The sequence below is a fragment of the Pongo pygmaeus genome, chromosome 18 (assembly GCF_028885625.2).
Source record: "Pongo pygmaeus isolate AG05252 chromosome 18, NHGRI_mPonPyg2-v2.0_pri, whole genome shotgun sequence".
Taxonomy (NCBI): domain Eukaryota; kingdom Metazoa; phylum Chordata; class Mammalia; order Primates; family Hominidae; genus Pongo; species Pongo pygmaeus.
Genome location: NC_072391.2, coordinates 69763754 through 69789843, shown reverse-complemented (window position 1 = coordinate 69789843; position 26090 = coordinate 69763754). Strand labels below are relative to the sequence as shown.

The 26090-nt window shown below is 44.3% G+C and overlaps 1 protein-coding gene across 4 annotated transcripts in view; it reads left to right on the top strand.

Annotated features, from left to right (window-relative positions):
• Positions 1-722: 722 nt before the first annotated feature.
• IST1 (IST1 factor associated with ESCRT-III) overlaps positions 723-26090 on the top strand; it is a 34913-nt gene continuing 9545 nt past the window's right edge. For 2 of the 4 annotated variants that reach the window (XM_063653964.1, XM_063653963.1), the window contains exons 1-4: positions 723-791; positions 20799-20925; positions 22941-23121; positions 23526-23613. In XM_063653964.1, the coding sequence (XP_063510034.1) occupies positions 20838-20925; positions 22941-23121; positions 23526-23613 (357 nt within the window). In that variant the 5' untranslated portion in view covers positions 723-791; positions 20799-20837. Of the gene's footprint in view, positions 792-8408; positions 8503-20798; positions 20926-22940; positions 23122-23525; positions 23614-26090 lie in introns of all 4 variants that reach the window. The other 2 variants (XM_063653962.1, XM_054453244.2) reach the window with 2 other exon arrangements.

Below are 26090 nucleotides of genomic sequence, written 5' to 3'. Positions count from 1 at the left end.
TTCCAAGCTTAAGCAGAGATAATGGTTTTCAAGTTAAAAACAAAGGTAACCAAGTTAAATGTTTTCTCTGAATACCGAGATAAATTAGGGAAATCGCCAGAGAATGTGTTGCTGAGGAACCACTACTGAATTACACCACACAGACCGGAGCGACGCTGGTCGAAAGGGCAACTGGACGGCTTAAAAAAGCGGGGCGGGGGAACGCGTAGAGCACGTAGAGGGACATGGAGGCGCTGGGTGAAGAGTCAGGGATACGGAGGCTTCGAAACCTGCTCGGCCGCTCCACCCAGGGGGAAAGTCCAGCGAAGGGCGGCAGCAAATCTCAGGGAGCAACTCCCGGCGTCAGAGAGGCGGTACTGGGAGCCGGTTGTGGAAGAATCCGGAACGAAGGCACTGGGCGCGGTGAGGCCGGCGCGGTGAGGCCGTGGGCGCAGAGTCCGAGAATCAACAGCTGTGGCTGGCCTCACCGCGCCCAGAGCGAAATTAAGGGCGCGCCCCCAGCAGCTGACTCAGCCGGCGCTGCGCTTCTCCCATCGTCTCCCGTGCCTCCGCCGCGGGAAGTAGTCCCCGGCCGCGCCGACTCCAAAGGAAACCGAGGGAGGATGCCCCGAGTCAGCGCGTGGGTCCCGGCAGCGGCGATCGCGCAGCCAATCCCTGGAAAGGGGGGCGTGGCTATGTCGCCCCGTGGATCCCTCCGCCCGTGCTTGCTGTGCTGAGGCCGAGGGAGCCGCCATTTTGGATGGTGAACCCTGAAGTCGGTGTCTGCTGTGTTCACGGCAGGATTCGGTTAGGTGAGTGTGGCATCCTCGGCGTCAGAGGTCTCTGTCTTCCTCTTCCTTCTGCGCTCCTGATTTGGCGGTTTCTAGCTAGCGCTAGAGCCCGGGATTCAAACGACTTCGGAGGGGGCAGCTGAGGAGAAAGGGAAGGATAGTGGAAGTGAGGATCAGACCGGAGGTCAGGCCCTCGAGGGCCCGCGGCGCAGGAGGCCGCCCAGGCCTGGGTGGGGGGCGTGGCAGGGCCGCGAGCGGCTCGGAGGCCGCTGGTCCTGGATACTCGAAGCCGCTTAACTTTCTCCTAGTCCTCCTGCCCCGAGGTGTGTCTTCCCTGGGGCGGAAACGCCGCGGCCTCGGCGAGGGCTCCTCGGCGACACCCCTACCCCGTCTTTTCTGGCCCGGAGAGACTTCGGGAAGGTCGGAGCCTCCAGTGCCGCGAGAGGCGGATGCCCCCGAGTCCGGGCCGTTTCCACTGGGCGGGGTGGCCTCCTGGGCTTGTTTCTGGGCTAGGGGAACGGACTTGGGTCCACTTTGGCCTGAGAAAATTACAATTTCTTTCGCTGAAGCGAGGAGCGGCCTCTGCCCGCTTTCTCGGATCCCTGCGTGTGTAGTGAGAGGTCTTGGAAGGATCCTTGCGCCTCTCCTCTTTGTTTTTCTCGATGCTCCTCTTCCGGGGTAATGGAGGTGAGCTCTTGGAACTCGACAGCATAAACTTTGAGGATGGTCGGGACCCAGGAGCTGTAGGTTAATTACAAAAGACACTGTCTGTCGTAGTAAACTTAAAGTCTGGTCTTAAACAGATCTTTACGGGAAACTTGAATTTTAAAATTATGTGTAATATTTTAACTTTTTATTATGGAAAATTTCAAGCAGACAGGAGTATAATGAATTCTCTCATCCATCTTCAAACACGATCAACTCATGTCTAATCTTGTTTTATCTATACCCCTCCTACGTCTGTATTTTTCTAATTTAATAATAGTTGAAATATATATGTATATATTTCCCTCTGCTTTCCCAGTAGAAGCCTTTTGGCTTTTGTACCTACAAGCCAATAGTTTGTGGGAAATTTGCTTCCTCAGAACTTTTGGGTTAGGGGGACTTGGTAATAGTCATTAGAAGATAAAACTGGCCAGATGTGGTGGCTCACCCCTGTAATCCCAGCACTTGGGGAGGGCTAGGTGGGATGATGACTTGAGCTTAGGAGTTGGAGAACAGCGTGGGCAACATAGCAAAACCCCGTTCTCTGCAAAAATAAAAACATAGCCAGGCGTGGAGGCCTGCATCTATAGTCCGGGAGGCTGAGGTAGAAGGATTGCTTGAGCCTGGGAGGTGGAGGCTACAGTGAGTCGGTAATCGTGCCACTGCATTCCAGTCTGGAGGACAGAGTGAGACCCTGTCTAAACAAAAAAAAAAAAAAAAAAAAGAAAACACTTCCTTTTTTTTTGTATTTGTTTTTGTTTTGCAGACGGGGGTCTCACTCTGTTTCCCAGGCTGGAGTGCTGTAGTGCACGCTGCCTGCAGCCTCGACCTTCAGGACTCAAGTGATCCTCCCGCCTCAGCCTCGGGAGTAGTAGCTGACACTACAGGCCCACGCCTGGCCTTTTTTTTTTTTTTTGGTCGGGGTCGGGAGGGGAGAGTTTCTTAATGTTGCCCAGACTGGTCTTGAACTCGTGGGCTCAAGTGATCCTCCCAAAATGCTGGGAGTAGAAGTATTTTGAATCCCCAGTGTTAGTGTTACATTTTAAAGTCATCCAGTTTCGTATATCTTATTTTAAAAATAGTATTATTATTTTGTCCAAATACTTTTTCATTCTCCCTCTTTGTTCTTAACGTCTCTGGTTTCTAAATTATCAGGAGCTCCAGAATCTCCATCTCTAGTTTGTTTGATTTAAGCTCTGGTTCTTGTAAGATAATCAGAATAAAATCCCAGGGTTTTACAATAAAACTAGAAAAAAGAAAGAGTAGTATAATTAGTCATTCCAAATACAGGAAAAGTAATATGCCTATGAATACTTATTTCAGCATTACTTATATGGTACAGATGGTCAAAAGTTTGGAGAATTGGTAAAAAAAAAAAATTCTTACTGAGTGGAGGCCAGGCACGGTGGCTCACGCCTGTAATCCCAGCACTTTGGGAGGCCGAGGCGGGTGGATCGCCTGAGGTCAGGAGTTTGAGACCAGCCAGGACAACGTGGTGAAACCCTGTCTCTACTAAAAATACAAAAATTAGCCTGGAGTGTTGGTGTGGCCTGTAGTCCCAGCTACTCCAAAGGCCGAGGTAGGAGAATTGCTTGCTCGACCCGAGAGGCGGAGGTTGCAGTGAAGTGAGATGGTGCCACTGCACTCTAGCCTGGGCGACAGAGTGAGAATCCGTCTCAAAAAAAAAAAAGAAAGAAAAAAATTATTACTGAGTGGAATATTAGCGTTTACTACAAGGTTTTAGACTGTAACAAGATACGATGAGAAGGATTCTATATTGCTCAGTCCATGAGTATAGCTTTGTAAAACTATGCCTTAAGAAACACTCTTGACCAGGCACCGTGGCTCACGCCTGTAATCCCAGCACTTTGGGAGGCTGAGGCAGGGAGATCACTTGAGATAAAGAGTTCGAGACCAGCCTGGCCAACATGGTAAAACCCCTTCTCTACTAAAAATACAAAAAAATTAGCCAGGTGTGGTGGTGGGCACCTGTAATCCCACCTACTTGGGAGGCCAAGGCAGGGGAATCATTTGAACCTGGGAGGTGGAGATTACAATGTGCCAAGATGGCGCCACCGCACTCCTGCCTGGGTGACAGAGATACTCTCTCTCTCTCAAAAAAAAAAAAAACAACACTCTTGGTGCAGGGCACTGTGGCTCATGCCTGTAATCCCAACATTTTGAGAGGCTGAGGTGAACGGATCATGTGAGGTTAGGAGTTCAAGACCAGCCTGGCCAACATGGTGAAACCCCCTCTCTACTATAAATACAAAAATTAGTTGGGCATGGTGGTGGGCACCTGTAATACTTGGGAGGCTGAGGCAGGAGAATTGCTTGAACCCAGGAGGTGGAGGTTGCAGTGAGCCAAAATCCAGCTTGGGCCACAGAGTGAGACTCTTGTCTTTAAAAAAAAAAAAAAAAGGAATAGGCCGGGAGTGGTGGCTCACGCTTGTAATCCCAGCACTTTGGGAGGCTGAGGTGGGCAGATCACGAGATCAGGCGTTCGAGACCAGCCTGGTCAACATGGCGAAACCTCATCGCTACTAAAAATACAAAAATTAGCAGGGTGCCTGTTCTCCCAGCTACTCGGGAGGCTGAGTCAGGAGAATCACTTGAACCTGGGAGGCGGAGATTGCAGTGAGCCGAGATGGCACCACTGCACTCCAGCCTGGGCAGCAGAGCAAGCCTCTGTCTCAAAAAAAAAAAAAAAAAAAAGGAAACACTCTTGGTAAAAGACCCAGTGAATTTTCCGTAATGTTTTTATCTCAATTTTATTGAGAACAAGATGAAGATACTTTGGTAATGCCTGTGCATTTCAGTATTTATAGCTCCTTCAAGAAAATTTTGATGGTCTCTGAATTCTGAAGCCTTATTTTCTTGTAAATAACAAACACATGATGCTGTTGATCTTACAGTCTTTTTTTTTTAATTAAATTTTCAGTCTTAATTAGTTTGGCCAGTGAAGATTTGATTATAGTGTGAAAATACACAGTAAACTTTGTGCCACTTGTACATGTAATGCTTCTAAAGGAATTGGACCACCAGGTGTGGCGGCTCATGCCTGTAATCCCAGCACTTTGGGAGGTTGAGGCAGGAGGATTGCTGAGCCCAAGAGTTGGGAGACCAGCCTGGTCAACATAGCAAGGCTCCATCTCTACTAATAAAAATTTTTAAAAAGATAAAGGAATTGGGCTGTATTATCTCGGAAATGTGTCCTAGCACCTCATTGTGTCTGTTTCTACTCTAACGTCACATCTTCGTAACTGCAATACAGTGGTCATACCTAAATTTGTTCGAATTACTTCTTTTATAAGAACAACAACAAAAAAAACTCAGGCTGGGAGCGGTGGCTCATACCTGTAATCCCAGCACTCTGGGAGGCCGAGGCGCGTGGATCACCTGAGGTCAGGAGTTTGAGACCAGCCTGGCCAGCATGGTGAAACCCTGTCTCTACTAAAAATAGAAAAAGTTAGCTGGGTGAACAGCCGGGCGCGGTGGCTCACACCTGTAATCCCAGCACTTTGGGAGGCCGAGGCAGGTGGATCACAAGGTCAGGAGATCGAGACCATCCTGGCTAACACGGTGAAACCCTGTCTCTACTAAAAATATAAAAAATTAGCCGGGCATGGTGGTGGGTGCCTGTAGTCCCAGCTGCTCAGGAGGCTGAGGCAGGAGAATGGCGTGAAGCCAGGAGGCAGAGGTTGCAGTGAGCCGAGATCGTACCACTGCACTCTAGCCTGGGTGACAGAACGAGACTGTGTCTCAAAGAAAAAAAAAATTAGCTGGGTGTGGTGGCAGACACCTGTAATCCTAGCTACTTGGGAGGTTGAGGCAGGAGAATCGCTTGGACCTGGGAGGCGGAGGTTGCAGTAGGCTGAAATCGCACCATTGCACTCCAGCCTGGGCAACCAGAGGGAAACTCAGTCTCAAAAAAAAAAAAAAAAAAAAAGATCAGAATAAATAAAATAATACATTTCAAAACCAAAAGCTTTTGTACGTATTGGAATGTCTGTAGCCAGTCTTGACCCTGCTCTCTCCCCTCCTCACTTCGTACTTTTAGAGCTACAAACACTGAAGTTACTCCCTTAGGAAGTCTTTTTTTTTTTTTTTGGCTACTTTTAGCTACTACTACTTTGAATAGAGCTTTCAGGATCATTACCTCTGGGCAGCTTCACTATTTTGGGCAGCAGTTCTGATTCTTTTCCTCGCCCAAATATCCTAAGAGGAAGGACTCAGTCCACGGTTTTACTTTGCTTATTCAGGATGGAGAGGCTATCTAGCTCCCGAAGTCTCAGCGAGCTGAGTGATAAAAGAGGAACTAGATGGGTTTGCTATGCCAGTGTTAAGAATTAGAGTAAAGTGAAGGATTGGGCTGCTGATCCATGTGTGACACTAATAAAAATAATGGTGTTACACTAATAAAGATAAGTATATTTATGTATATAAACAATACCGAGAACTAGGATTGTGGTCACTAGTTCATAACCATTTTTTAGAGTTTATGTTATAATTGCTTACTTGTCTTATAGTTGTTTTTATGTCCGCTATACCCATTTGATTGTGAGCCCCTTGAAGGCTAGGGAAGCTCTCATTTGGATGTCTGTTGTAGACAGTGGCTTAGCACAGTGCTTAATAGAATAGCACTCAATAAATACTTGGTGAGTGAGTGAATGACAGTAAAGATGTTGAAGCACAGAGTGATTTTAGAGTAACCTCTGAATCACAAAAAGAATTTTAGATTACTTACTGGACAGTGTTAGTATGTGATGTGTATATAATCACATATGTATAAAAATTTGTTTATTTGTTAATGTATATATGAATAGTAAATGTTGACTAGAATATTTTATTAACTTTTAGGTTATTATCTCCAAAATTAATGTTCCTAATCAAACAAGATAACAAAGTTTATGTTATGTTTAGCTTTGGAAACAGGTTCAAATTCTGAGATAGTAATTAAGTCAGTCTTTTGTTTTTTTTTCTTTTTTTTGGAGACGGAGTCTTGCTCTGTCGCCCAAGCTGGAGTGCAGTGGCACGATCTTGGCTCACTGCAAGCTCCACCTACCAGGTTCACGCCATTCTCCTGCCTCAGCCTGCCGAGTAGCTGGGACTACAGGCGCCATCACCACGCCCAGCTAATTTTTTGTATTTTCAGTAGAGACAGGGTTTCACTGCGTTAGCCAGAATGGTCTCGATCTCCTGACCTCATGATCTGCCCGCCTCGGCCTCCCAAAGTGCTGGGATTACAGGTGTGAGCCACTGCGCCCTGCCTAGTCTTTTGCTTTAAATTCGTTTTTAGTCTGATTTATTTAATGTACTGGTAATCATTTAGGATATATCCTTTAGTTACTACTTTTGTGGTTTACTGTCATTGTCTTTAATGATTAGTTTCTTCGTAAAATGGGGATCTGTTGAATAGGAGTTGAAAAATCCTCAGTACTTAACAAAATAGTTTAGCAAATTGCTTTTCTTTCCTTAATTCTAAAACAAAACTAGATTATATAAATTTGAAGAATTTTTTTAAAAGCATGTGGTTTTTAATTAAATTTTCTACTAATTAACATAATACATGAGCGACAGCTTTGTATAAAACACTGTGCTAGGCGGTGTGTGGGTGACATACTGTGCTAGGCAGTATGTAAGAAACAGTTGTCTTGCAGTGAGATTGAAACAGATTAATCAGAATTGTTAAACCGGGGGAAAAAGTTACAAAGCATGCCTTAAACATCTTATTTTAACATAAAACACACAAAAAAGGCTAGCTAATCTTTAGATGAAGAGCTAAGACTTTTTAAAATATGGGTCCATTGACTGGAATTTATTTAACAAATGTTTACATGGTGCTTACTGTGTACATATAACACAATGTGCTAATTTCTTCACAAATTTTCACTTAATTCTCATACCAGCCCAAGAGGTGTGAAGGTTCATGTAATATTGGTACTGATTTTCCTTAGATGTTTGATAGAATTTGCCAGAGAAGCCACCTGGGCCTGGATTTTCTTTGGGAATGGTTCTTAATTTTAGATTTAATTGTTTTTTTTTTTTTTTGAGACAAAGTCTGGCTGTGTCACCCAGGCTGGAATGCAGTGGTGTGATCTCGGCTCACTGCAACCTCCACCTCCTGGGTTCAAGTGATTTTCCTGCCTCAGCCTCCCAAGTAGCTGGGATTACAGATGCCTGCCACCACGCCTGGCTAATTTTTGTATTTTTAGTAGAGATGGGGTTTCACCACGTTGGCCAACCTGGTTTCGAACTCCTGACCTCAAGTAATCTGCCCGCCTCGGCTTCCCAAAGTGCTGGGATTATAGGCGTAAGCCACTGTGCCTGGCCTAGATTCAATTTTTGTAATAGATCTAGTGCAGTTATATTTTCTATTTCTTTGTGTCAAATTTAGTAAATTTGAGTTTCTGAGGGATTTGTTTATTTCATTTAATTGTTGAATTTATAGATATATGTTGGTTATAATATCACCTTTAAAAGTCTTTAGAATCTGTAGTGATATTCACCCTTTCATCGCTGATAGTGATAATTTATATGTTTATATGTTCTTTTTCTTTGTGAGTTTGTTATATAGGTATGTCAGTTTTTAAAAAATCGTTTTGAAGAAGCAGCATTTAGTTTCCTTGATTTTTTTTTTTTTCTATTTTTTCTTCTATTTCATTGATTTTTGCTTTCTTTTTGTTGTTTTTGCTTACTTTGGTTTGATTTTGCTCTTTTTCTGGTTCCTTAACGTGGAAGCTTAGATTAGTAATTTGAGACCTTTTTTCTGGAAAGACAGAGTCTTGCTCTGTTGTCCAGCCTAGAGTGCAGTGGCATGATCATAGCTCACTGCCTCCTCAAACTCTTGTGCTCACTGCCTCAGCCTTGCAAGTAGCTGGGACTCCAGGTGTGTGCCACCATGCCCTGCTAATGTTTTAATTTTTTTTGTAGAGAATGGGGTCTTGCTACGTTGTCCAAGCTGGTCTCAAACTCCTGGCCTCAAGTGATCCTCTCCCCTTGGCCTCCCAAAGTGCTGGAATTACAGGTGTGAACCACTGAGCCTGGCCTCTTTTTTTCTAATTAAAATCTTAATGATATAAATTTTTCTCTAAGCACTGCCTTAGCTACATCCCACAAATTTGTTACATATATATATATATATTTTTTTAGTATAAACCTTTAAAATTTTTTTTCACTTGAAGCTTTCTCTTTGACTTCCAAGCAGTTCATCTAGAAGTATATTGTTGAATTCCCAAATGTTAAGAGATTTTCTGTTGATTTCTAGTTTAATTCCATTACAGTTAAAGAACATTCTTGGTATGACTTCAATTCTATTTAATTTGGGTTTTGTTTTCTTCTTTTTAAAAAATTTAATAGAGACGAGGTCTTACTGTGTTACTCAGGCTGGTCCCTTGGCCTCAAACGATCCTTCTACCTCAGCCTCTCAAGTAGCTGAGGTTATAGGTGAGAGCTACCATGCCTGGTCCTATTTAATTTGTTAAGTTTGGTTTTAGAACCCCAGCTATGTCCTACATTCATGAATGTTCTAGTACACTGCTGTGTTGGGTGTAATGTTCTATAAATGTCAATGAGATGCCGTCAGTTGGTGATGGTGTTCAGTTCTCTGTCCTTGTTTGTGTTCTGTCTGCTAGGTTGATCAATTACGGTGGGGGAGGTATGTTGAAGCCTCTAACTATAATTAGATTTGTTTATTTCTCCTTTCCTCTGTGTTAGTTTTTGCTTTGTGTTTTTGAAGCTCTGTTGTTGGGTGCATTCACAATTAGGATTGTTGTATCTTCCTGGTGACTTCACCCTTTTATGCTTATGTAATGTCCTCCTGTATTCCTGGTTTTCCTTTCTCCGAAGTCTACTTTGTCTGATTTTAATGTAACCCCTCCAACGTTCTGTTTGTTTGGTGGTGGTGGTGGTGGTGGTTTTGAGACGGAGTTTCGCTGTTATTGCCCAGGCTGAGTGCAGTGGTGTGATCTCGGCTCACTGCAATCTCCGCCTCCCAGGTTCAAGCAGTTCTCCTGCCTCAGCCTCCCAAGTAGCTGGGATTACAGGCTTATGCCACCACGCCTGGCTAATTTTTTATTTTTAGTAGAGATGGGGTTTCGTCATGTTGACCAGGCTGATCTCGAACTCCTGACCTAAGTGATCCACCTGCCTCGGCCTGCCAAAGTTTTGGGATTACATGCATGAGCCACTGTGCCCGGCCTGTTGTTGTTTTGAGACAGGATCTTGCTCTGTTGCCCAGTCTGGAGTGCACTTGCACAAACATGGCTGTCTGCAGCCTTGACCTCCTGGGCTTAAGCAATTCTCCCACCTCAGTCCCCCCAAGTAGCTGGGACTACAGGCACATGCTACCATGTCCAGCTAATTTTTATTTTTAATTGTAGAGATGGGATCTTGCTCTTAGGCAGGTCTTGAACTCCTGAGCTCCAGTGATCCTCCCACATCAGCCTCCCAAAGTGCTGGGCTTATGGCATGAGCCACCATACCTGGCCTCCAACTTTCTTTTGATTAGTGTTTGCATATATACCTTTCCCATACTTTACTTTTAAACTACCTACATTATTATATTTGAAGTGAGTTTGTTGTTGACAGTATATAGTGGATCGTTTTTTGGTTCATTCTCACAATATCTGTCTTTTAATTGTGTTTATACCATTTTCATTTAATTATGTAATTTTTGAATGTTTGAGTTTAGGTCTACATTTTATTATTTGTTTTCTGTTCTCTCATTTTTGTTTCTGTTTCCTGCTTTTTGGGCTATTTGAACATATTTTTAAATTCCATTAAAATTTTTTTTTTGCATAGTGTTTTTGTTTATTTGTTTTTTGAGATGGAGTCTCACTGTGTCACCCAGGCTGGAGTGTAGTGGCATGGTCTCAGCTCACTGCAGCCTCCGCCTCCCGGGTTCAAGCGATTCTCCCGCCTCAGCCTCCCAAGTAGCTGGGACTGCAGGTGCGTGCCATCACACCGGGCTAATTTTTTATTTTTAGTAGAGATGGGGTTTTACTATGTTGGCCAGCCTGGTCTCGAACTCCTGACCTTGCGATCCACCCGCCTCGCCCTCCCAAAGTGCTGCGATTATGGGCATGAGCCACCATGCCCGGCCGTATAGTATTTTTTAGTGGTTGCTCTAGGGATTACAATGGATTAACTTAACTTTTCTTTTCTTTTTTTTTTTTTTTTTTTTTTTTTTTGAGACAGTTTCACTCTCGTTGCCCAGGCTGGAGTGCAATGGCACCATGTCAGCTTACCTCCGTCTGCTGGGTTCAAGTGATTCTCCTGCCTCAGCCTCCCTAGTAGCTGGGATTACAGGCGCCCACCACCATGCCCAGCTAATTTTTTGTATTTTTAGTAGAGACGGGGTTTCACCATGTTGGCCAGGCTGGTCTTGAACTCCTGACCTCAGGCGATCCACCTGCCTTGGCCTTACAGGCGTGAGCCACCGCACCCAGCCGAACTTGTTTTCATAGGCTACTTCCAGTCAATGTTTTTCCACTTCTCATGGAGTATGAAAACCTTACTATTCTATAGATGATCTCTTTACCCTTCTTCCCTTTATCCCATAATGTTTTGGTTATCTTATGTATCACATTTACCTACATTGAAAGCTCTATCAGACAGTACTGGTTTTGTTTTTAATTGTCAAACATATTTTAAGAGACTTGCAGAGCCATCTATAACAGATATTCGCCATTTCTGTAACTCTTGCTTTATAATGTTCTGGGTTTCCTTCTGGTTAACACTTCCGTTCTGCATTAAAAACTTCTTGAGCAATTTTTTTTTTTTTTTTTTGGAAATGGAGTCTCACTCTGTCACCCAGGCTGGAGTGCAGTGGTGCCATCTCTGCCTCCCGGGTTCAAGCGATTCTCCTGCCTCAGCCTCCCGAGTAGCTGAGACTACAGGCGAGCGCCACTGCGCCCAGCTGATTTTTTGTGTTTTTAGTAGAGACGGGGTTTCACTGTGTTAGCCAGGATGGTCTTAATCTCCTGACCTCGTGATCCGCCCACCTCAGCCCCCCAAAGTGCTGGGATTAGAGGTGCGAGCCACTGCGCCCAGCCTTTTTGTTTTGTTTTGTTTTGTTTTTTGAGACACAGTTTTGCGCTTGTTGCCCAGGCTGGAGTGCAGTGGCGGGATCTCGGCTCACTGCAGCCTCTACCTCCTGGGTTCAAGCGGTTCTCCTGCCTCAGCCTCCTGAGTAGCTAGGATTACAGGCACCCGCCACCACGCCCAGCTAATTTTTTGTATTTTTTTTTCGTAGGGACGGGGTTTCACCATGTTGGCCAGGCTGGTCTCAAACTCCTGACCCCAGGTGATCCACCTGACATGGCCTCCCAAAGTGCTGAGATTACCAGGTGTGAGCCACCAGACCTGGCCCGCAATTCTTTTAGATCAGGTCTACTGGTGACAAATTCTCTTACTAGTTTTCCCTCATCTGAGAATGACTTTATTTTTGAGGGATATTTTCCCTGGATATATAATTTTAAGTTGACAGTTCTTTTTTTTCAGCACTTTAAAAACGTTTTTTCGCTTCCTTTTGGTCTCCCTGGTTTCTGAAGTGAAATCTACAGTCATTTAATAGGTCCGTTGTAGGTAATGCATCGTTTTTCCCTGACTGCTTTCAATATTTTAAAAAATTTGTCGGCTGGGTGCGATGGCTCATGCCTGTAGTCCCAGCTACTCGGGAGGTTGAGGCAGGAGAATCGCTTGAACCTGGAAGGCAGAAGTTGCAGTGAGCCGAGATCGTGCCACTACACTCCAGCCTGGGTAACAGAGCGAGACTCCGTCTCAAAAAAAAAATTGTCTTTGGGTTTTAGCAGTTTGATTATGAATCTGGACATGTATTTCTTTGGATTTTGTCTGATTCAAGTTTGCTAAGCTTTTGGAGTCTGTAGAGTTAATGTATTTTGCTAAATTTGGGAAGTTTTCAGGCAGTATTTTTTCTTTTTTTTTTTTTAAATCAAGATCTGAGAAAGGCAATATTTTAAATAACGTTTTTAAAGAATAAAAATATTCTTTCTCCTATCCTTACGGGATTTTTTTTTTTTTTTTTTGAGACAGTCTCTTTCTCTCTGTTGCCCATGCTGGAGTGCAGTGGTGCGATCTCTGCTCACTGCAATCTCCGCCTCCTGGGTTCACGCCATTCTCCTGCCTCAGCCTCCCGAGTAGCTGGGACTACAGGCGCCCGCCCACCACGCCTGGCTAATTGTTTGCATTTTTAGTAGAGACGGGGTTTCACCTTGTTGGCCAGGGTGGTCTCGATCTCCTGACCTCGTGATCTGCCCACCTCGGCCTCCCAAAGTGCTGGGATTACAGGTGTGAGCCACCGCGTCCGGCCCTCTTATTGGATTTAGTGACCCAACTGTCATTAAGACCCCTTGCTTTTGTCCTACAGATCTGTAAGGCTTTGTTCACTTTTTTCAATTTTTTTCTCTCTTTTTTTTCAGATTAGATACTTTCTATTGACTTACCTACAAGTGTCCTGGCTCTTTTCTCTGTCATTTCCCATTCTGGTGTTTAGTCCATACAGTTTCTTTCTTTGGTTTGTATTTTTTTATTCTAAGATTTTTTGTTTTTATTTTTATTTTGAGACAGGATCTTACCATATTGCTCAGGCTAGTCAATTAAACTAGACTCAAGCAGTCCTCCTGCCTCAGCCCCCTGAGAAGCAAGGATTAATTCTAAGATTTGTTTCCTCTTTATGTCTTTACTTTTTTTTTTTTTTTTTTTGAGACGGAGTCTCGCTCTGTTGCCCAGCTGGAGTGCAGTGGCGTGATCTCAGCCACTGCAACCTCTGCCTCTCGGGTTCAAGCAATTCTCTGCCTCAGCCTCCTGAGAAGCTGGGACTACAGGCACGTGCCACCACACCAAGCTAATTTTTGTATTTTGAGTAGAGATGGGGTTTCACCACGTTAGCCAGGCTGGTCTTGAACTCGTGACCTCACGATCCACCCGCCTCGGCCTCCCAAAGTGCTGGGATTACAGGTGTGAGCCACTGCGCCCGGCCTGTCTTTACTTTTTAATCTTTCCATTCAAGAGAAATTTCTATTACTTGTTGCAGCTTTTTTTTTTTTTTTTGGAGACAGTCTTGCTCTGTCACCCAGGCTGGAGTGCAATGGCACGATCTCGGCTCACTGCAACCTCCGCCTCCCCAATTCAAGCGATTCTCCTGCCTCAGTCCCTTGAGTAGCTGGGACTACAGGCGTGTGCCACCATGCCCGGATAATTTTTGTATTTTTCGTAGAGGAGGGGTTTCACCATGTTGCCCAGGCTGGTCTCGAACACCACCCGCCTTGGCCTCCCACAGTGTTGGGATTACAGGCGTGAGCCACTGCACCCAGCCAGCATTTTTATAGTAGCTGCTTTAAAGTCTTTGTCAGTTAATTCCAACGTTGGTGTTGTCTCAGGTTGATGTGTGAGTTGAGATTTTCCCAGTGAGTATCACCCACTCTCTGTCTATACCAGGGGTCCCCTTTCTAGTTCCTCAAGCCAGGACTAGAGAGCTCTTGATGCTCTTTCTGTCTGCTGATGCTCATTTCCGGGTTTCAGCCTGCTGTGCATCCAGGCCGGGGAACATCAGAGGGAAAAATGATAAACTCGCTGCCAGTTTATTGGTACTTCAAATTGTGGTCTTCTTTGTCCATCTGCTGTTATTTTTCATAGTTCTCAGATAGCTGCTACATGCATTCTGTTCAGGTTTTACAGCTTCATTCAGTGAAAGAGACACTGAACCTAGAACCCTGTTCCTTACATCTTTAGTTTCTATTTTTAAGGACTACCCATGTTGCTTTAAGTACAGCTGTTTAATTAATTTTGTCTGCTGCATAGTATTCTGTCATGTTTTTGTCAAATTTTATTTGTTCTTTTTTTTTTGTATACGGGGTCTCACTCTGTCACCCAGGCTGGAGTGCAGTGTCATGAACATAGCTCTCTGTTGCCTCCTTGACTTGATCTCCTGGGCGCAAGTGAGCCTCCCACCTCACCCTTGCAAGTAGCTAGGACTAAAGGCGTGCACCCCCACACCCAGCTAATTTCTAAATATTCTGTAGAGGGGGTCTCGCCATGTTGCCCACACTGGTCTTGAGCTCCGGCCTCAAGCGATCCTCCTGCCCGGACCTCCCAAACTGCTGGGATTATAGGCATGGACCACCGTACTTGGCCTCATTTGTCCTCTTGAAATGGACACTTAGCATTCTTCTACTTCCTTACTACCACAAAATGCATACATGTGTCTTCATGGTGCTGTGTACAAATTTCTGTGGTGGTGTGTGTCCAGGAATGGAATTGCTGTGTCTTAAGGTATGTGGATACCTTTCATTAAAGCATACTTTTCATTACATACTGCCAAATTAGTGTCTAAAATGGTCATATCAATTTATACATTTATATTGGCCAATATTTGAAAGCCTACTTCTAATTTTTGCCAGTCTGGCAGGTATAATCTTATCTTTGTTAACATGTTCACTTCTAGGATTATACAAAATAGTAAATGAAAACTTGAGAATAACTCCTTAGGTTATCCTTCTTTTAGAAATGTCACTGTTTACTTGACAAGTTTGGTGTATCCGTGTTTAAGCTGGAGTAGTTGTCTACTAAGGGCAAGATCTTTGTAGGACCCATGATAGAGGCATACTCAGGAATATTTTTTGTACCTTTTTAAACCTAATTACCTTATTAATCATGAGTATATTGAGTAATTTAACAGCAAGTTGGATAATGTTCCTTAGGTTAATGTCTTCTAATTTCAGTCACTGCTGATAAATTGTGTGGGAGTTGATTTGTTATCTTGGTTACATAATAAAAGGTCTTGATGTACAGCAGTCCTCCCTTATCCATGTTTTCATTGTCTGGGGTTTCAGCTACTTTGGTCAAGTGTGGTCTAAAATTGCAGGAATAAACAGTTCATACATTTTAAATTGTGTGTCATTCCAAGTAGTTTGATGAAATCTCGTGCTATCTTGTTCATCCCACCTGGGATGTGAATTACCCCTTTGTCCAGCATATCCACGCTGTGTATGCTACCTGCCCATTAGTCACTTAGCCTTCTTGGATATCAGATTGAAAAACATGGTACTGGCCAGGCGTGGAGGCTCAAGCCTGTAATCCCAGCACTTTGGGAGGTCGAGGCAGGCGGATCACAAGGTCAGGAGATCAAGACCATCCTGGCTAACACGGTGAAACCCCGTCTCTACTAAAAATACAAAAAATTAGCTGGGTGTGGTGGCGGGTGCCTGTAGTCCCAGCTACTGGGGAGGCTGAGGCAGGAGAATGGCGTGAACCCGGGAGGCGGAGCTTGCAGTGGGCCGAGATTGCGCTGCTGCACTCCAGCCTGGGGGACACAGCAAGACTCTGTCTCAAAAAAAAAAAAAAAAAAAAAAAATTGGTACTATGTATAGGATTCGGTATGATCTGCAATTTCAGGCATCCACTGGGGTCTTGGAACGTAACTGTTGGATAAGGGGGTACTACTCTACTTCATAATGACAAGGGTGATTACATATTAATAGAAATATTCTTACTCAAATATATGTGAATACATTTTTGTAAATATTCATCAATTTGGAGTATATAAGAGAAAATACTGAGGCTCCCCTTCAGCTCTGCTTTCCAGAGTTAACACCATTAAAATGTTAATACCTGTTTTTATAGGCCCCTTCTCCATGCGTTTATGTATGTGTATAAAGTAGTAGTATAATGTGTATGCTACTTTTCAGCTTGATTTAAAAACAAACAAAAAAAACATTGGGAGGCTGAGGTTGGTGGATCACTTGAGGTCAGGAGTTCAAGACCAGCATGTCCAACATGGTGAAACCCCATCTCTACTAAAAATACAAAAAATTAGCTAGGTGTGGTGGCGGGTGCCTATAATCGCAATTACTTGGGAGGCTGAGGCAGGAGAATAGCTTGAACCCAGGAGGCAGAGGTTGCAGTGAGCCGTGATTGCGCCACTGCACTCCAGCCTGGGCGAGAGTGAGACTCTTATCAAAAACAAACAATAAAAGTAACACATTTTGGAGCTCCTCCCTTTCATTTGTTCGGCAGTTATTATCTGAGTGCTTGCTTTGTGCTAAAATGTTTTAGAATGCTACGTTACCTTTTTTTAAAAAAAAAACTATTGCTATACAAATATCAGCCAGGTGTGGTGGTTCACGCCTGTAATCCCAGACACTCCAGAGGCTGAGGCAAGAGAATTGCTTGAACTTGGGAGGCAGGGTTGCAGTGAGCTAAGATCACAGCACCGCACTCCAGCCTGGGCGACAAAGTGAAGACTGTCTCAAAAACAAACAAACAAAACACCAAAAAAAAAAAAACAACAAAACTACTGCCATGTATCCCATAAAATAGATGTGTCTTAATTTAATCAGTTTCTAATTGTTGGAATTTAGATGATTTTTTATCATTGTATGTTCCCCTCTGTATACATGGGAATGTGAACTGTTCTTCAGGATAGACATTTAAACTTCGAATTTTTTTTTTTTTTTTTTTTTTTTTTTGAGACAGGGTCTTGCTCTGTTGCCCAGGCTGGAGTGCGGTGGCACAGTCATGGCTCACCTTAGCCTCGACTTCCCACACTCCAGTGATCCTCCCACTCCTGCCTCCCGAGTAGCTGGAACTACAGGCTCGCACCACCATGCCTTGGCGAATTTTTGTAGTTTTGGTACAGTTGGACTTTCACCATGTTGCCCAGGCTGGTCTCACTCCTGAGCTCAAGTCTCTGCCTCCCAAAGTGTTGGGATTACAGGTGTGAGCCACTACTCCCGGCCAAACTTGGAAGTTTGAAAGAGTGATCTTGAGAGGTGGTGCCAATTTACATTTCCAGTAGGAGTTTGAGAATGCACCAGTTTTCTCACTCATCATCATGATCAAGTTTAGAATAATCTCCATTGCAGATTTCCCCCCAAATATTGCTTACCTTTTAATTTTTTTATAGTTTAAGTAATTTTTCCATACAAAATAATTTTATGTCTCTTCTTAAAAAGGCCTGTTCTGTCTCCATTATAAATTTTTTTTTTTTTTGAGACGGAATCTTGCTCTGTCGCCCAGGCTGGAGTGCAGTGGTGCGGTCTCAGCTTACTGCAAGCTCCGCCTCCTGGGTTCACGCCATTCTCCTGCCTCAGCTTCCCGAGTAGCTGGGACTACAGGCGCCCACCACCACGCCCAGCTAATTTTTTGTATTTTTAGTAGAGACAGGGTTTCACCGTGTTAGCCAGGATGGTCTCGATCTCCTGACTTCGTGATCTGCCCACCTCGGCCTCCCAAAGTACTGGGATTACAGGCGTGAGCCACTGCACCCGGCCTAAATTATTCTTTTATGTTTATCCTATGTTAATAGTTTTATTTTAGCTTTTGAGAATTAAAAATTTAACTGTGGTGAAGAACACATGGCAACATGACAGAATTTACCAACTTACCCGTTTTTAAGTGTAGAGTTAAGTAGTGTGTACTCACATCGTTGTGCAACAGATCTCCATAAACTTTTCATCTTTCAAAACTGAAACTCTGTACTCATTAAACAATTCCCTATTTCCCCCACTCCCGGACCCTGGTAACCACCATTCTACTTTCTGTTCCTCTGAATTGTAGATACCTCACAAAAGTAGAATCTTACAGTATTTGTTTTTCATGACTGGCTTATTTCACTTACCATGATGTCCTCAAAGTTCATCCATGTTGTAGCATGTGATGGGTAGGATTTCCTTTCTAAGGCTGATTAGTACTCTGTTGTATGTGTAGACCACATTTTGTTTATCCGTGCATCCCTCAGTGGCCATTTGGGTTGCCTCCACCTCTTGGCCATTGTGAATAATGCTGCTGGGAACATAGGTACGCAAATAGCTCTTTAAAGTTCTGCTTTCAGTTCTTTTGGATATATACCAGAAGTGGGATTTCTAGATTATGTGGTAGTTCCATTTTTAATTTTAATTTTTTGAGGAACTGCCATACTGTCTTTCCATAATGGTTATACCATTTTGCAATCCCACCAACAGTGCACAAGGGTTCCATTTTCTCCACAGCCTCATCAGTACTTGAAATTTTCTTTTTTTTTTTTTTTTGATAGTAGCCATCCTAATGGGTGTGAGGTGGTATCTCATTGTGATTTCATTTTGCCTTTCTCTAGAGATTAATGATATTGGCACTTTTGATATGCTTGTTGACCATTTGTATATAATTTTTGGAGAAATATCTTCAAGTGTTTTGCCCAGTTTTTAATCACATTGTTGTTATTGAGTTATAGGAGTCATTTACATGCAATTAGCTCTTGGTTTTATACTGTGGTGTGATCTCGGCTCACCACAGCCTCTGCTTCTGGGACTCCAGCAATCCTCCCGGCTCAGCCTCCCGAGTAGCTGGGACCACAGGTGCATGCCACCACGCCCGGCTAATTTTTGTATTTTTTGTAAAGATGGGGTTTCTCCATGTTGCCTAGGCTGGTCTTGAACTCATGGGCTCAAGCAATCTTCCCACGTTGGCCTCCCAGAGCGCTGGGATTACAGACATGAGCCACCACACTCACACCCTACTATTTAGCTTTTTATTTTTGGATACGGAGTTTCACTCTTGTTGCCCAGGCTGGAGTGCAATGGTGTGATCTCAGCTCACTGCAAACTCCGCCTCCTGGGTTAAAGCAATTCTCCTGCCTCAGCCTCCCGAATAGCTGGGATTACAGGCACGCGCCACCACGCCTGGCTAATTTTGTATTTTTAGTAGAGATGGGGTTTCTCCGTGTTGGTCAGGCTGATCTCGAAGTCCTGACCTCAGGTGATCTGCCCACCTAGGCCTCCCAAAGTGCTGGGATAACAGGCGTGAGCCACTGTGCCCGGCCGGTTTTTGTTGTTTGTTTGTTGTTTTTCCAGTAGAATACAGGTTCTTTTGAGGACAGGGGTTGTACCGTTTTTTGGTTTTTGTTTTTTTGTTTTTTTTTTTGAGACAGTCTTGCTCCTTCCCCAGGCTGGAGTGCACGATCTTGGCTCACTGCAACCTCCACCTCCTGGGTTCAAGCGATTCTCCTGTCTCAGCCTCCCGAGTAGCTGGGACTACAGGTGTGCGTCACCACGCCCAGCTAATTTTTTTTGTATTTTTAGTAGAGATGGGGTTTCACCATGTTGGCCAGGATGGTCTCCATCTCCTGACTTCATGATCTGCCCACCTCGGCCTCCCAAAGTGCTAGGATTACAGATGTGAGCCACTGCACCCAGCCAGGACTGTACCTTAATTTATGCTTTTTATCTCCATCAAGCCAGTGTCTCACATACGTGTAATCAGTAAATACTTATTGCATGGATTGAACATAATTTAATTACTGGATTCCAGATACTTGATGACATAAAAGCCCCATTTTAACCTGGGACTTAGGTTAATTCTTAAATGTAGGGTAAAGGCTTTTGGGGGCAATTTTACAAAAGGAAAACACATCTGATGTTTTTTATTAGTGGTTAATTCACTAGTAGACAAGTACTATTCCTACTGCTCTTTCTTTCTTGGGTGCTCTTTTGATTTGTCTGTTCTTCAGTTACTTTGTTTGACCTATCTTTTGTTTGGGTATTACATGTTTTTAAGTTTGAGTCCAGAATTTAAATTTAGAGAAATAGAAATTGTGCTGTTTTGAAATAGAATGCACAGTGGTCAGTGCACAGTGGTATACCCTAAAGTCTTGCGGGTAGAGGAGGGGTGGTTTTGTTGACTGTAATTGCTATTCAGTGAAATTCCTGGTAAAGAGCCTTCTGTTGTAGAATTTTGTAGAGCAGTTTTTTTCTTGGACTTTTCACCCCTTTGTGTAACTCTGTACGTGAGTAGATGTCAATGATATTTCTGTACTCTTGGGTACTAGCTTTTCCCCAAAAACTGAGACTTGTTGGCAGGATTTGGGGAGTTAAGATGAAATAGTTTCAATTATGGGTCTAAATTTGATCATCTTTCCCCATTGCCATCCCTGTTGAGATTTTTTTGGGAGAAGCAGGGAGCCCTTCTGCTTTAATCTTTTTATCACACCACCCCCATGCCAATATCTAGGTATTAATTTCATCTGTCACCAAATTCTTTCAGCTGTGCCTTTAAAGTAGATTTCAAATCCAGTTGCTGACACTGCTAACCACCCTAATCTGAGCTATTACCATCTCTTGTCTGGATGATAATAGCCTTCCCATTGGTCTTCCTGCTTCCGGTATTATCCTTCCCCAGTCAGTTTTCTTTACAACAGCCAAAACAATCTGTAAAAAATGTGAATTAGATCATGTCATTTTCCTGTATTAGAAAAACACTCTGTTTTTGTTTCACATGATTCACCCCTAAGAGGTGTTAGTTCCTGAACTAATGTTGACTTGAAAATAGTCATTGTGTTTCTTCTGTTTCTAGGAGGAACAGCACAGCATGCTGGGCTCTGGATTTAAAGCTGAGCGCTTAAGAGTGAATTTGAGATTAGTCATAAATCGCCTTAAACTATTGGAGAAAAAGAAAAGTGAGTAGTGTACTTTTTTTCCCCAAAAATAAATCACTGGATACTAGCACCCCAGTAATGGGTCTTTCAGGCCAGTACTATGAAGTCTTAGGAATCATATCTTTTTTTTTGTTGTTTTTGTTGAGACAGGGTCTCATTCTGTCGCCCAGGATGGAGTGCAGTGCTGTGATCTCTGCTCACTGCAACCTCCACCTCCTGGGTTCAAGCAATTCTTGTGCCTCAGTCTCCCGAGTAGCTGGGATTAACAGGTGTGTGCCACCACACCTGGCTAATTTTCTTTTTTTTTTTTTTTTTTTTTTTTTTTTTTTTTATTTCTGAAGTATTTATTGATCATTCTTGGGTGTTTCTCGGAGAGGGGGATATGGCAGGGTCATAGGATAATAGTGGAGAGAAGGTCAGGAGATAAACACATGAACAAAGGTCTCTGGTTTTCCTAGGCAGAGGACCCTGCGGCCTTCTGCAGTGTTTGTGCCCCTGAGTACTTGAGATTAGGGAGTGGTGATGACTCTTAAAGAGCATGCTGCCTTCAAGCATCTGTTTAACAAAGCACATCTTGCACCACCCTTAATCCATTTAACCCTGAGTTGACACAGCACATGTTTCAGAGAGCAGGGGGCTGGGGGAAAGGCCATAGATCAACAGCATCCCAAGGCAGAAGAATTTCTCCTAGTCAGAACAAAATGGAGTCTCCTATGCCCACCCCTTTCTACACAGACACAGCAACAATCTGATCTCTCCTTCCTTTCCCCACACTTCCTCCCCTTCTCTTCAACAAAACCGCCATCGTCCTCATGGCCCACTCCCGATGGTCGCTGTCTCTTCGGAGCTGTTGGGTACACCTCCCAGACAGGGCAGCCGGGCAGAGGCGCTCCTCACCTCCCAGACAGGGCGGCTGGGCAGAGGCGCCCCTCGCTTCCCAGACGGGGCCGCCCGGGCAGAGGCGCTCCTCAGTTCCTCCCAGACCGGGTGGCAGCCGGGCAGAGGCGCTCCTCACCTCCCAGACGGGGCGGCCGGGCAGAGGCGCTCCTCACTTCCCCGACGGGGCGGCCGAGCAGAGGCGCTCCTCACTTCCCAGAGGGGGCGGCCGAGCAGAGGCGCTCCTCACTTCCCAGAGGGGGCGGCCGGGCAGAGGCGCTCCTCACTTCCCAGACGGGGCGGCCGGGCAGAGACGCTCCTCACTTCCTCCCAGATGGGGTGGCGGCCAGGCAGAGGCGCTCCTCACCTCCCAGACAGGGCGGCCGGGCAGAGGCGCTCCTCACTTCCCAGACTGGGCGGCCGGGCAGAGGCGCTCCTCACCTCCTAGACGGGGCGACCAGGCAGAGGCGCTCCTCACTTCCCAGACGGTGTGGCGGCCGGGCAGAGGTGCTCCTCCCTTCCCAGATGGGGCAGCCAGGCAGAGGCGCTCCTCACTTCCCAGACGGTGTGGCGGCCGGGCAGAGGTGCTCCTCCCTTCCCAGATGGGGCAGCCAGGCAGAGGCGCTCCTCACTTCCCAGACGGTGTGGCGGCCGGGCAGAGGTGCTCCTCCCTTCCCAGATGGGGCACACCTGGCTAATTTTCATGTTTTTAGTAGAGACGGGATTTCACCACGTTGGCCAGGCTGGTCTTGCACTCATGACCTCAAACTCATCCGCCTGCCTTGGCCTCCCAAAGTGCTAGGATTACAGGCGTGAGCTACCATGCCCGCCCTGGGATCATATCTTTTAAGCTTTGGATGCATTTCTGCCCTTTGTGACTTTTAGACTGAGTACCTTTTTTGCAGAGAAAGGGACATACTCTGTTGTTGTGGCATTAGGTCACCTGACTCGAGTTGGAAATGTCAAGCCACATGAGCTATGTTTTCTCACCTAGACAGAGTAGCATATTCTACAGTAGAGGGGATGGGATTAGATTTGCTAAAGGAGAGGAGCTAGGATATAGTAGAAACACCCAGTTCTTCCTGTTGTGGGGAGATTGGCCTGTAGGCCAGATGCAAGTGCTCTATGGCCGTGAGATTGGAGTGGGATTTGTGTCTTAGCGGAACTGGCCCAGAAAGCAAGGAAGGAGATTGCTGACTATCTGGCTGCTGGGAAAGATGAACGAGCTCGGATCCGTGTGGAGCACATTATCCGGGAAGACTACCTTGTGGAGGCCATGGAGATCCTGGAGCTGTACTGTGACCTGCTGCTGGCTCGGTTTGGCCTTATCCAGTCTATGAAGTAAGATATTTTGATTCAGAGACCTAAATCACTTCTGGAATTTGAGAAAGGAGTAATATGATCTCTTTCTGCATTAAGGGACTGTTTCACTTGCCCAAGGATCTGCTTCCCAACAGGTGCTGAAAGTCCTGTTAAAAAGGAAATACAGAATCTGAAACTGAGAAGCCTAAGTTTGAATCTTGGCTCGACCATTTTCTGACTTCATGGCTTTGGGCTTGTTCCGTAGTTTTGAGTTCCTCCAAAAGTAAAATAAGATCATGAAAATGGCTAGAAGCCTAGAGTTATTGTGAGAATCTAGTGAGATTCACAGAATAGCTTCGGAGGCTATAAAGTGTATGAAACAAAAGCTAGGATTTTGTTGGTTTGTTTTAAAGAATGTTATATTAATTTTTTTCCTTGATTAGGGAACTAGATTCTGGTCTGGCTGAATCTGTGTCTACATTGATCTGGGCTGCTCCTCGACTCCAGTCAGAAGTGGCTGAGTTGAAAATAGTGAGTACAAGTAGTTTCAGTGATGTCTGTAGCTTTTCATATTGTTAGAAATGTTGGTTAATATGTTACTTCTGCTGATTTGACCAGATATTTTGTACCATTCTTATGTTGCTTTTGAAATAGGTTTTATAAATTTGTTTCTCCTTTTCAGCCTTATATCCTAGAATAGAACAGCATTTTGCAAACTTGAGCAGTTTTTTTAAGGAGCAAAGTTTTGTGTATCTCCAGTTTTGTCTTAATGTTATTTAACTCTATGCAAATAGAAAAGTTCTTATACAACTGTAAACCAGTAAAGTTAAAATAACATTAAGGTGACAGATGTTTTTGCTTTTATTAATTCCACAAATATTTATTAAATTAATTGTATGAGCTATGTAAGTGCTGGGGGTAACAGTGGTGAACAAAATATGGCACCAGCCATACTCCTGTAGCTGAGAGTCCAGCAGAAGAGACAGACATTAACTAGAAAATTGCACATCACAACGTGGATATGGTACTGACTCCTAGGATACAAATTCAGTTGTGTTGTTTTCTATTTTCTACATCTTTGCCTTTCTGTTTTATTTCCTAGGAGACTGTCTCATTCTTCTCTCTCAACCCATCTACTGAGATTTCCTTGTTTTCTAGGTTTTTTCAAGAGCTCTTTTTAATTCTCTGAATATTTTTTATGGTTTGTTTCATGGTTACAATGTTTTCTAAGTCTCTGAGGATATTAATTATAGTTTATTTTTAAACTTCTGTCATGTTTGTTTCTCTCAAGTTCATTTTTCCTATTTCTTAGTTTTATAGTAGAGGCTTTTCCAAAGATTTAGTGGTCCTTGGCTGTCGGTTTACATTTAAGAGTGAGGCACTAAAAAGGAGATTGGAACCTCGTGTGCGTGGGTGGGTTTTTACTGCCAGATGCCTGCATTGCTGAGTGATCTGGCTAAGCTCTTATTTGGAGGAATTCCAGACTGTGAGGAACTAGTCATCTTTCCTTGGGTTGGTCGTTTTCTCCAGAATCCTCCTATCTTCTGTCGAGTGTATAAGCTGGCTGCCAGCATTTCTGAGAGCCCAGTGGAGAAGGAAGCCAAAAATGTATTTGATATATAGAAGACTTACACTTAATTCTTCTGTTGTAAGTATCACTGTTGTCTCCTGTGTGTAGACTCGAGTCCCTTTAGTTTACTCCCCCCAGAGTAAACCTCCGATAGTCCAATAGGGTACCAGGGATAGTAATTGAGTTTTGTGGGCAGAGAAGAGGGACAGTAGAGGCAACTGATTCTTATGTAGACTTTTTTTTCTTTTTTGAGATGGAGTCTTGCACTGTCGCCTGGGCTGGAGTGCAGTGGTACAATTTTGGCTCACTGCAACCTCTGCCTCCTGGGTTCAAGCGATTCTTCTGCCTCATCATCCTGAGTAGCTGGAATTACAGGCGCCCGCCACCACGCCCAGCTAATTTTTTGTATTTTTAGTAGAGACGGGGTTTCATCATGTTGACCAGGCAGGCTGGTCTTGAACTCCTGACCTTGTGATCCACCCACCTCGGCCTCCCAGAGTGTTGGGATTACAGGCGTGAGCCACCACGTTCAGCCGTTTTTGGTCTCTTCTATACTCTTTTAAAATTAATTTTGGAAAAGGCTTAAATATGTTACAAAACTCAAAAGCCATAAACAGAGTGATAAATTAATGTGAATAAAAAAATCTCTGTGTAGTATAAACCAGCCAAAACAAAAACCATAAAAGACAAATGCCATTTATATCATAGGTGTCAGTTACCCCTGAAAGTCTTCATAATGAACAGTGAGAACTCTCCTACTGGGCTTCTGGAATGTTGGGACCACTCTGGTCCAATGCTACTATCGTTTCCTGTCTGGAAAAGAGAGTAGCTTCTTGAATATTCTTCCTATTCCTACTTTGGCTTCTTTAATCTATTCACCATGCCATCAGAACCACCTGAGGGTTTTGTCCAAAATACAGCTCTGATCCTGTCACGACCTCTTGCTTTAAAGCCCATTAGTAGCTTTCTGTTGCTCTTGTGATAGAAACAAAACTCCCTGATACGGCCTACATGGTCCTGCATTGTCTGGCTCCCACCTGCCTTTTTCATTTCCCACCACGCTCCTTGGCCTCTGCACTAGAGTGAGCTCACTGGCTGATAGCAGGCTTGAGAACTGACCATGTTTGTTTCTACCAGAGGCCTTTGCACTGCTGTTTTCTTTTCCTGGAATGCGCTTCCTTCCCTATTTAGTTAACTCCTAGTCATCCTTTAATTTATTATTTGAGACAGGGTCTTGATCTGTCACCCAGGCTGGAGTGCAGTGCACGATCTTGCCTCACTGCAGCCTCGGCTTCCTGGGCTCAACTGATCATCCTCCCACCTCAGCCCCCTGAGTAGCTGAGACAAGAGGTGCGTGCCACCATGCCCAGCTAATTTTTGTATCTTTTAAAAATAGAGACTAGGGTTTTGTTATGTTGCCCAGGCTGGTCTTGAACAC